At 33.1% G+C, this 13,118-nt stretch overlaps 2 protein-coding genes across 2 annotated transcripts; both read left to right on the top strand.

Annotated features, from left to right (window-relative positions):
- The first annotated feature begins 235 nt into the window (after nt 1-235).
- LOC144998585 (metalloendoproteinase 2-MMP-like) lies at nt 236-1,415 on the top strand. Its single transcript, XM_078958329.1, has one exon. The coding sequence runs from the start codon at nt 286-288 to the stop codon at nt 1,219-1,221; it is 936 nt and encodes a 311-aa protein (XP_078814455.1). The 5' UTR covers nt 236-285; the 3' UTR covers nt 1,222-1,415.
- Nucleotides 1,416-11,153: 9,738 nt separating this feature from the next.
- Nucleotides 11,154-12,333, top strand: LOC144998593 (metalloendoproteinase 2-MMP-like). Its single transcript, XM_078958335.1, has one exon. The coding sequence runs from the start codon at nt 11,204-11,206 to the stop codon at nt 12,137-12,139; it is 936 nt and encodes a 311-aa protein (XP_078814461.1). The 5' UTR covers nt 11,154-11,203; the 3' UTR covers nt 12,140-12,333.
- The last annotated feature ends 785 nt before the right edge of the window (nt 12,334-13,118 follow it).

The following is a 13,118-nucleotide window of genomic DNA, read 5'->3' on the forward strand; positions in this document are numbered from 1 at the left end:
CACAAATTTTTTAACTATGACGTCACAATAGAAGACCATATTAGAATCACAAATTTTTAAGCATACATAAAACTTTATGGCTGCGTCAATGGAAGACCCAAGACGTAATTAGAATCACAAATTCTTAAGTATATACAAGATCAACATACCCCACGTCTCAAAAATTCCCATGGTTTAAAAACAATAATAAATAAATAAATAATAACATAAGAGAAAATCAATATAAATAGAGACGACGACTAAGAACCTTGTACAGCATCTCAAGATTTGAACGTACTCATTGTAATGGAGTCTAAACAATTTCTTCTCTTTTCATGTATTCTCTTTCTTGCTTCATTTACGCTACCAGTTCTTTCGCATGTTCATGACCCTCATTTACGCCCAAACGGGTTATCGGGTAATAACACGAAACCGTCACTTTTTGGGTTTCTTAAAGCCATGCAAGGGTGTCGTAAGGGCGACACACAGAAGGGCATTCGTGACCTTAAACTGTATCTTGCTCGCTTTGGATACCTAAACTACCAGAAAAATCCTAATGTGACAGATCTTGAAGAAGATCATTTTGACGAGGAGCTTGAGGTAGCCATCAAGTCGTACCAGGTCTTCTACCATCTTAATGCCACGGGGACGCTTGATGGGCCAACGGTGTCCCAGATGGCGATGCCTCGTTGCGGGTGCCCCGACAAAGTAACTCACAAGCACACCGATCATAACTCTTTACACACAGTCTCTCATTTCCAATTCTTTCCTGGGGCACCAAAATGGAACCGTGGTCAGCTAACTTATGGTTTTGGACCAAGTTTCCCAACCCAATTCATGTCTGCTGTTGATCGAGCTTTTGGAAAATGGGCTACTGCTTCTTCTGGATACTTCAGGTTTTCAAGAGCAGGAAGTTATCAAGGTGCTGACCTAAAGATTAGTTTTCAACGTGGAGACCATGGTGATGGGTATCCGTTTGACGGATCTGGTGAAGTGCTGGCCCATGCTTTTGCACCACCGAATGGAACATTCCATTTTGATGCGGATGAAAATTTTGTGATTGGAGCAGTGCAAAATGCTTTCGATGTGGAGACTGTGGCTTTACATGAAATAGGGCACCTTCTTGGGCTTCGTCATAGCCAGTTTGAAGACGCAATAATGTGGAGTGCTCTCAACTCAGGGGTCACGAAAGGTTTGTCCCCGGACGACATTCAAGGGCTCCGTACTCTATATGGTATTTAGATCGAAGAACAAAAGGATGCATAATTATTGTGTTTATGTGTGTTTTATGATCACAAATTTCTCATGGGTAGGCAATAAGGCAATAAGTAAAAGGTTTTTACTTGATTTGGTGTGACGATAGCGCTATGTGTGTAAACCGGTTCAACGGCTCAATTCCATTTTCAAAATTTTAATGCATTTTATATATACTAATATTCATATATGTATATAAAACTTGGAAATTGATATCGAGATGTTCGAACATAAAAAAATGAGCACACGTTTAAGATCTCATGCTATCACCGTTCATAGTGGTTGTCGCCGCTAATTACGTTACTAGTAATAATCGTAGTTTTTGTAGCGACTTGGTATACAAAATTAACTATTATATACATATTCATCAACAAAAACATGATCATTTTCATTTTCTACAATATCATTAATATATGTAGAAAAAATGTCACCTTCTGTTTGAGAAATCGGTGTGTGCTCTTTCTCGTTAAGCATATTTTCTAAATTCTTGTAATCAACTTCTCGATCCGTCTTTATGGTATACCCGGGCAGGTCAATACGAAGCATGCATAAATAAGCAAAAACATGTTCCCTCAATTCTACAAATTGATACAGTTTCACTTTAAATCATGGAGCAAGTAACTTTTCACAATGAAAAGAAAGATAAAGTTATCAATAATGATAATGCTAATGCTAATGTTTATGCCATCAAAAAAATATCTTATCAAAAATGTAATATGTTAAACTTAATAATTGTCCTAAATAGTAAATAGTGGCCCATTTAGTAATTGTCCTAATTATTTTTACGAAGGAATACAAACAAAGCGTTCTGCTCACTACATTACTTATGTGCTTTTACTAAAATAAAACAACAAATACAATAAAAATGATAGCTTTAATTTTAACTTTCAAATTCAAAGATGATTTTTTTCTTTGAAATGGCAAGAATAAACCTCATACATGTTATAAAGAAATAAATAAAATATAACATCACAGGGTAAGAACTTACAGCATTTTCTTTCAAAGAACTTGTGAAGCATTTAACAAAAGTATCATGCATTTGATACTTAAAGTTTACAGACATGGCCATATGTCATCAAATTTTGTTAAAATAAAGGTATAGATGGAAAAATCATAAAAATTTAGGCAGACCTCAATTCATCTAACACAAAAGATTTTTGTAACATCCCGATTTCCAGAAGTACGATTTTAGGGTTTTATTGGAAATAAGGAAGCCTACTTGACGAGTTGGAGGCCCCAACTTGCCGTATAGAGAATAGCTAACCCGCGTGGATTGGGTTGAGGCACGCCTGCTTTGTGCTGTAGGCCAAGATACTGAGAACAGACCGGATAGACTGCTGACCCGGGAGGGCATATAGTCAAGCCGAAGGCCCGGTGAGCGGTCTGGATAGGTCGAAGGCTCCGAGAGGGCGGTCCAAATGTGCTGAGGTTCGGAGAGTGGGCCAGATAGATTGAAGACTCCAGTCGTACTGTAGACTCTATATACATGTTGTTTATATGATATGATTATGGTTGTATGATGTTGGTATTTTGGGGGTAACTCACTAAGCCTTCGAGCTTACATCTATCGATTATTGTTTCAGGTACTTCTGTTGACTGCGGGAAGACGAAGGTGTGATTGTGCACCTGCTTATGTTTTTATGAATTGGTTTCTGGGATACTATGATATGAAAACTATTTTCAAAACAATTTGTAATGATTAATGGTTTTTGAATGATAGAAAAGTTTTAAATTGACGTGATTTTTATGGGTGTTTCAAGTTGGTATCAGAGCCTGGGTTTGAGTGAATTGGAGGAACACTCGTGTGAATCCAATCTCAAACTAAGGAAAAGAATTTCAAAATGATTTTTTTTTAAATGGTTTTGAAAATACTAAAAGAGGATGCAAGTGTATGATCAGCTGGAGCCAGTAAGTAGACCCCAAAATACCATACTGTTATTTGCTATTGTGATGTGTTAGAAAAGCATGCTAGAGATAGGCTAGGGATCTTCAGGAATTGCATGATAGAATTTCCTGATTATATGATGTCTGCTAGCCTAGGATTTTCTTTATATGAGATTGACATTATTACTGTAGTTTCTTAGTGTATGCATCCCAGTTATACATAATTAAGATCTTATAGCATGAGAATGCTTGATTTGGCATTATGTTTTGTTATTTTCTGATTGGGGGCTTAGGTTAGGATCAGATATTCGAAAGTCTATAGGGTCCAACATTATGTATGACCAGCATACAGTAGTGCTGCAGGGTTAGTTAAAGTTTCATGGATGGATTGTATAAGGGTCGTTCGGCCGGTTGTGAGATATTAGCTTTCCTCTATGAGTGAGGATTGAGCGCTCGTTATAGTTACGTATATGGTTAGGGTGTTGTGTTGATAATTGGGAAAATATAAGTAAGTGTGGAAGGTAGTATGGGCCCATACTACTGAAAGCACATGACTCATATACGTAAGAAGGAAGTCACAACCCCTAAGGTTTTTTTGGGAGGTTGTTCCCTATTATTACATGAGAGGACTGATATATTCATGGTATATATTTCAGGATGGTAGTTACGAGGCATTTCATGATCGGATTTGGGTTAGGATCAGGGGATTGTAGTTAGGATGCACCAACTCCCGAGACCGTTATTCACATAGGGACGGATGAGTTAGACGCCAAGATTTAGGAGATATTGTGTAACGACGTGAAAAGTTAAAACAATTTTTCATTTTTAAAACAAACATAACTCATATAATAGTTCTAAAAATCTCATAAATGTCAAATGTCATCATAATAACAAATCCCAGAATCTCAAGTACTAAAATGACATTTTTGGTCTTGAATTTGGGATGTTACAGATTCAGAAGAAAAAATTCCGATAAAAATATCTTCATAATTCATTTTAAGTAAATCAAGAAATAAATCACTTCTATGACAATTTTAGTGAATATCAACATAATCATCGTAAAAAGGAATCATCGAAATGTTGTTTCGAGATTTTTTTTTTCGTGAATCATGTTACTATTGATTCATCTAGTGATTCATTTGTTTTGTTCGCCAAAAAAATAAACCGAAAATAGTTATGTTACAATGAGAACATTTTTCCAGTGAGAACATTTGCGAACACTTTTAGTCTATGAGTTAAAAAAACATGGGTACACTTCAAAAGCTGAAAATTTAAAAACTTCATTACAAATATCACATCCCACCTACTACAAACCCCAATCCTACCACAAATCCCAATCCACCCACTCGACTAAAGTAGAAGGTAGTGTGCCACTCTCTTGTTCTTTGGACCACCGGATAGCCAAAGAACCACCAAATCATTACCACTTTGCCGACAGATCTTCGTCGGATCACTACCAAAAAGCTGGAAATGCTGGAAACCACTAGACAATCGCTTTTCACTCTCCAGATCCGCTGCATCCGCCTCTATTATCCTCCCTCAATAAAAACAACCTCTATCTGAATCTTATCTCCCTGAGCCAAGTTCCTCCGACTCTATTTTCCAATTGAAAAGCATTCTCGATACCATTTTTCTGATCACCGGAGCTACTTTCTACCGGATTTGAAGAAGGCTATAGGTTGTGGTTAAACCGACCACTATCGCTACCGCCATCGATACTGTTGCAATCAGTATAAGGTTTCTCCGATGATCATCGTTTCTGCGGCCATCAGATTTGGTTTTGCTGCCCTTCGCTAACCATAAGGACTGAAACATGATTAAGGCAATTGGAACAAAATCAGTGTGGATTGGAGTTCGATTGGTCTCTAATCACAGGTGGAAATGGTAGTGAGTGTGGCTGAAGTAGTAAGATTGTAGGACTACTATTGCCAGAGAGGAAGCCTCATCAGAAGAGGTATCAATTACTTAAGTGAAAAGGAGCTGTATCCCTAGAAAACATGAGGTAACACTAACCTTTTGGACTTGTTAAAATTAGGTTATATTTTTGAAACTGACTCAAAACGGAGGAGGCTTTGGTGGGATCGTATATTTAGTGTAGTTTCATTGAAATTAATGGATATTATTGGGCTATAATATATGGACTTAGTCTTATTATATTTAATATATAAGAAAAATAAAGTTATATTTAATATATGAAATAAAGTTTTATTTTCGTATCATTTTTGTGGGTTGATTTTTTATTACAATTCATAGATTTAGTCTTGTGGGCTCGTTATATCATTTTTTAATTAGTATCTCTTTAATTAAAGATAATATTAACCTACTAATAGAAATAACAAAGTATCGATATTTTAGTCAAAAAATTGATAAAATTGGAAGGAATATTTGGCTAAAACTTTTATTTATAAAAAGATGATAGTTAAACAAAAAAAACAACTAAACATAAGTTATAGGTTATATTTTATATAGACATAAAATAATGATGTCTATATAAATTATATGTGATTAGATACATATAATCATATATGATTAAATATATCTAATCACATTTGATTAAAATATCTAATCACATGTGATTATATGTATCTAATCATATGATTTATATGGACAAAAAAGAATGTTGTCCATATAAATCATATAAGATTAAATATAATTTTATCAAAATTTAATAATGGATTGAAAGGTAAGAAAACATATCCCGAATAGAGGACTATAATCAAAGAGAAAATAAGGAAATATGTACATAAGTTTGATAAGAGTATTACAACAAAGCACAAGCTAAATAATGTTACAATTGTTGTGTAAGTTCTTGAAAGGAAAGGATCTATCTTGCTCATGCTAGCTGATTTTCAAGTTCAATGAGGCAAGTTACACTAAGTCTCCTATTACGTGTATATAATCACATATGATTTATGTGGCTAAGATTCATTGTCGCGTTTTCGATTCAATAATTGTTTTTTCCACTTTAATCATATGTGATTAAATACATTTAATCAGATGTGATTATATTTTTCTAATAACATATGATTTTATTTGGAAAAAACGAATCATGTCTATATAAATCATATGTGATTGGATACATACAATCACATATGATTATATATACAATAAAAAAAATTGAACAAAGAACACGAAAATAAATCTTTATCCAAGTTAATCATATGTGATTAAATACATCTAATCACATGTGATTATATGAATCTAATCACATATGATTTATGTTGACACAATTCATTTTCACTTTATCGATTCAATTGTTTTTTTCATGTATTTTTTCACATGTGATTATATGTATATACATATGTGATTAAGTACATGAGCACAACTATTGAATCGAGAAGGCAAAAATGAATCTTGTCCACCTCAAATCATATGTGGTTATATACATATGATCACATGTGATTAAATACACAAAAACAAATATTCATCAAAACCGCAAAAACAAATATTGTCTACATAATCATATCTAATTAAATACATATAATCACATGTGATTACATGTATCCAATCATATATGACTTATGTGGATAAGATTCATTATCACATTCTCGATTCAGTAATTGTTCTTTGTCCACTATAATCATATGTAATTAAATACATATAATCATATGTGATTAAATGTATCTAATCACATATGATTTATACGAACAAAAAATAATGATGTCTATATAAATCATATGTGAGTAGATATATATAATCACATATGATTATACACACAAGAACACCTATTGAATCAAGAACACGAAGATAAATATTGTCCACATATATAATATGTGATTAAATTCATATAATCACATACGATTATATGTATCTAATCACATACAATTTATGTGGAAAATATTTATTTTTGCATTCTCGATTCAGTTGTTGTTCTTGTGTGTTAATTACATGAGATTATATATCTAATTAGATATAATTTATATGGACAATATTCATTTTCACATTCTTGTTCAATAGTTGTTCTTGTACATTTAGTCACATATGAATTCTCTACACAAGATTCATTTTCTTGTTTTTGATTAAATAGTTTTTCTTTTTCCACATTAATCATATGTGATTAATACATACAATCACATATTATTAAATACATACGAAAAAATATTGACTCATGAATATTAGAAATATAAATCATATGCGATTTGATACATATAATTACATGTGATTAAGTACATGAGTACAACTATTGAATTGAGATATAAATAATGAATATTGTCCACATAAATCATATGTGATTAAATACATATAATCACATATGATTAAATATATTAGAACAATTGTTAAATCGATGCAAGAATAACTATTTTCCATACGAATCATATGTGATTAAATATATATAATCATATGTGATTAAATACACAAGAACAACTATTGAATCAACACGTGAAAACAAATATTGTCAATGTAAATCATATGTGATTAAATACATATAATCACATGTAATTTAATACACGATGCCAATTATTAAATTGAAAACACAAAAATAAATACGGTCCACGTAAATAATATTTTATTAAATACATATAATCACGTTTAGTTATATGTATCTAATCACATATGATTTACGTGAACAATATTTATTTTTGCATTCTCGATTCATTAGTTTTTCACGTGTATTCAATCACATGTGATTATATGTATTTAATAACATATAAATAAAATACGATTCGATACATATAATCACATGTGACTCAATACATATAATCACATGTGATTATATAAAACAGAAAACCTAATGAATCAAAAACACAATAATTTTTTTTTGTAGGTGGGGGTGGGGGTGATTGGTGGTAGTTGTGTGTGGTGATGGGTGGTGGTTGGTGGGTAGGTAGTTGCAAGTGGTGGTGATAGTGACAGGTGGTGGGTGGTGGAGGAAATTCATTTTTGCTTTGTTATTATATGAATCTAATCACATATGATTAAATACATATAATCACATGTGATTCTATGAATCTAATCACGTATGATTTATGTGGACATAATTAATTTTTGGTTTGTCAATTCAATAGTTGTTCTCATGTATTTTATCACATGTGATTATATGTATAATCGTATGTGATTAAGTACATGAGCACAACAATTGAGTCGAGAAGGAAAAAACTACATCTTATCCACCTCAAATCATATATATATATATATATATATATATATATATATATATATATATATATATATATATATATATATATATATAATATGTAGTCACATGTGATTATATGTATCCAATCATATATGATTTATGTAGATAAGATTCATCATCACATTCTTGATTCAATAATTGTTCTTTGTCCACTTTAATCATATGTGATTAAATGCGTATAATTATATGTGATTATATGTATCTAATCTCATATGATTTATACAGAAAAAACTAATGATGTCTATATAAATCATATGTGATTAGATACACATAATCGCATATGATTATGCACACAAGAACAACTATTGAATCGAGAACACAAAGAGAAATATTGTCCACATATATCATATGTGATTAAATGTATATAATCACATGTGATTTAATTCACGATAACAAGTACTAAATCGAAAACACGAAAATAAATACGGCCCACGTAAATAATGTTTTATTAAATACATATAATCATGTGTAATTATATGTATCTAAACACATATGATTTAGATGGACAATATTCATTTTTCATTCTCGATTCACTAGTTTTTCACGTCTATTCAATCACATGTGATTATATGTATTTAATAACATATAAATCAAATATGATTCGATACATATAATCACACTAGTTTATAACCCGTGGGAACCACGGTTATACAATTAAATAAACTTTTAAAATAAAAACTAAAAATTATTAATCAATTATTTTTAATAAATTATTAATTAAGAGAATTTTTTTGTTATATAAATTTTAATCATTGATTTAAATAAATATGTGAAATTATATCACTTTATAATTTACATTAAGTTTATTTAAATTTTATTCTAATGTTATTAATTTAATATAATTAGAGTAAGAAATTTAAAATTTGAAATTGAAATGAAGAATCAATAGGTTTACTAATATCATGTATTAATTGGGAAATATAATATGATGAAACATGGAAAAAAGGAGAATAAAATATGCATTAATTAGGAGGCTTAATAAGATGACACATGTCAAGAGGAGAATAAAACTATTCTTTTATTAGATAGGGAGATGTGACTCGATATATATAATCACATGTTATTATATACAAAAGAAAACCTAATGAATCAAAAACAAAATAACAAATCTTTATAGGTGGGGATGAGGGTGGTGGCGGCGGGTGGTGGAGATTGGTGGTGGTGGTGTGTCGTGATGGGTGGGTAGGTAGTTGCAAGTGGTGGTGATTGTGACAGGTGTCAGTTTTGATGGGTGGTAGAGGTGGGTAGTGGTGGCAAGTGGTGTTGGTTGGGTGGTGATGATGGTGGGTGGTGATGGTGGTGGTGGGTGGTGGTTGTTAGTGGTGTGTGCTGGGTAGTGATGCGTGATAGTGGTGACGGGTGGTAGGTAGTGATGGGTGGTGGGTGGTGGTTGGTTGTGGTGGGTAGTGATGGGTGGTGGTGGGTAGTGGTGGTGGTTGTGGTAGTGGTTATGGTGGGTGAGTAGTGATGGGTGGTAGGTAGTGGTGGTGGCGGCGGGTGGTGGTGGTGATGGGTGGCAAGTAGTGGTTGGTGGTGGTGGTAGTTGGGTGGTGATGGTGGTGGCGGGTGGTGGCTGGTGGTGGTGGTGGTGGTGGTGGGTAGTGATGGGTGGTGGGTGTTGGTTGGTGATAGTGGTTAGTAATGAGTGGTGGTGGCGGGTGGTGGTGGTCGGTAGTGATGGGTGCTGGTGGCATGTGGTGATAGGTAGGGATTGTGGGTGGTGGTGGTTGGGTAATGATGGTGGTGGGTGGTGATGGTGATGGTGGGTGGTGAGTGGTGGTGGGTGGTAGTTGGTGGTGGTGGTTAGTGATAGGTGGTGGTGGTGGGTGGTTTTGGTTGGGTGGTGAGTGATGTTGGTTAGTAAGTTTTTTAATTGTTTGTAGCTATTTTTTTTATTTATGTGAATATTATTTTATAATTTTAATTAAAAAACCATGCAATTAAATTTTATATAAAAGACAAATAGAATGACACTTAGATGCTGTTTGATTTTTTGAAACAAAAATGCATGAAGTCTGCAGACCACCTCTACAACCCTCTACAGTAGAAGAGGTGGACCAAACGGTTGCAGACTGTAATAAGAAGCATGTTTGTTTTTTTAACATCTGAATACTGCTGCAGATATTAAAAAATTAAAATAAACTAATTTTATAAACTAAAAATAGTTTTTTAATATGGAAAATTTAATAATGTACAACATTTCACCAAGAATTAATGATATTTCAATAAAAAATAATGATGTTTCAACTAAAAAATAAAGATATTTAGTAAAAAATAATGATATTTCATCAATAATCTATCATTATTCAATATAAAAAACAAAATAAATAAATAAATAAATAAAAAATAAAAAAAAATTCAACAAGAATAAAGGAAAAAAACAAAAAAAAGAATGAAATAAAACTTCAACAACATATAATAAAAATTTCAGCAAGAAAAAAAGAAGAAAAAAAGATTGGAAAATGTTGGAAGACGTACGATAAGTGTTGCGCCAAACAAAACGCGCGCAAAAGTTTTTTTACTCTGAAGACTTCTAAAAAACAAACAGCTGCGAGATGAAAAATATTGCGCGTATACTACACCGCCCAACAAGAAGAGATTTTTTCCAACAAACAAAGAGTTTCTTATTAACTATGACGTCACAATAGAAGAACATATTAGAATCACAAATTTTTTAACTATGACGTCACAATAGAAGACCATATTAGAATCACAAATTTTTAAGCATACATAAAACTTTATGGCTGCGTCAATGGAAGACCCAAGACGTAATTAGAATCACAAATTCTTAAGTATATACAAGATCAACATACCCCACGTCTCAAAAATTCCCATGGTTTAAAAACAATAATAAATAAATAAATAATAACATAAGAGAAAATCAATATAAATAGAGACGACGACTAAGAACCTTGTACAGCATCTCAAGATTTGAACGTACTCATTGTAATGGAGTCTAAACAATTTCTTCTCTTTTCATGTATTCTCTTTCTTGCTTCATTTACGCTACCAGTTCTTTCGCATGTTCATGACCCTCATTTACGCCCAAACGGGTTATCGGGTAATAACACGAAACCGTCACTTTTTGGGTTTCTTAAAGCCATGCAAGGGTGTCGTAAGGGCGACACACAGAAGGGCATTCGTGACCTTAAACTGTATCTTGCTCGCTTTGGATACCTAAACTACCAGAAAAATCCTAATGTGACAGATCTTGAAGAAGATCATTTTGACGAGGAGCTTGAGGTAGCCATCAAGTCGTACCAGGTCTTCTACCATCTTAATGCCACGGGGACGCTTGATGGGCCAACGGTGTCCCAGATGGCGATGCCTCGTTGCGGGTGCCCCGACAAAGTAACTCACAAGCACACCGATCATAACTCTTTACACACAGTCTCTCATTTCCAATTCTTTCCTGGGGCACCAAAATGGAACCGTGGTCAGCTAACTTATGGTTTTGGACCAAGTTTCCCAACCCAATTCATGTCTGCTGTTGATCGAGCTTTTGGAAAATGGGCTACTGCTTCTTCTGGATACTTCAGGTTTTCAAGAGCAGGAAGTTATCAAGGTGCTGACCTAAAGATTAGTTTTCAACGTGGAGACCATGGTGATGGGTATCCGTTTGACGGATCTGGTGAAGTGCTGGCCCATGCTTTTGCACCACCGAATGGAACATTCCATTTTGATGCGGATGAAAATTTTGTGATTGGAGCAGTGCAAAATGCTTTCGATGTGGAGACTGTGGCTTTACATGAAATAGGGCACCTTCTTGGGCTTCGTCATAGCCAGTTTGAAGACGCAATAATGTGGAGTGCTCTCAACTCAGGGGTCACGAAAGGTTTGTCCCCGGACGACATTCAAGGGCTCCGTACTCTATATGGTATTTAGATCGAAGAACAAAAGGATGCATAATTATTGTGTTTATGTGTGTTTTATGATCACAAATTTCTCATGGGTAGGCAATAAGGCAATAAGTAAAAGGTTTTTACTTGATTTGGTGTGACGATAGCGCTATGTGTGTAAACCGGTTCAACGGCTCAATTCCATTTTCAAAATTTTAATGCATTTTATATATACTAATATTCATATATGTATATAAAACTTGGAAATTGATATCGAGATGTTCGAACATAAAAAAATGAGCACACGTTTAAGATCTCATGCTATCACCGTTCATAGTGGTTGTCGCCGCTAATTACGTTACTAGTAATAATCGTAGTTTTTGTAGCGACTTGGTATACAAAATTAACTATTATATACATATTCATCAACAAAAACATGATCATTTTCATTTTCTACAATATCATTAATATATGTAGAAAAAATGTCACCTTCTGTTTGAGAAATCGGTGTGTGCTCTTTCTCGTTAAGCATATTTTCTAAATTCTTGTAATCAACTTCTCGATCCGTCTTTATGGTATACCCGGGCAGGTCAATACGAAGCATGCATAAATAAGCAAAAACATGTTCCCTCAATTCTACAAATTGATACAGTTTCACTTTAAATCATGGAGCAAGTAACTTTTCACAATGAAAAGAAAGATAAAGCTATCAATAATGATAATGCTAATGCTAATGTTTATGCCATCAAAAAAATATCTTATCAAAAATGTAATATGTTAAACTTAATAATTGTCCTAAATAGTAAATAGTGGCCCATTTAGTAATTGTCCTAATTATTTTTACGAAGGAATACAAACAAAGCGTTCTGCTCACTACATTACTTATGTGCTTTTACTAAAATAAAACAACAAATACAATAAAAATGATAGCTTTAATTTTAACTTTCAAATTCAAAGATGATTTTTTTCTTTGAAATGGCAAGAATAAACCTCATACATGTTATAAAGAAATAAATAAAATATAA

The sequence above is a fragment of the Lactuca saligna genome, chromosome 5 (genome assembly GCF_052625555.1).
Source record: "Lactuca saligna cultivar CGN05327 chromosome 5, ASM5262555v1, whole genome shotgun sequence".
In the NCBI taxonomy this organism is placed as follows: Eukaryota; Viridiplantae; Streptophyta; class Magnoliopsida; order Asterales; family Asteraceae; genus Lactuca; species Lactuca saligna.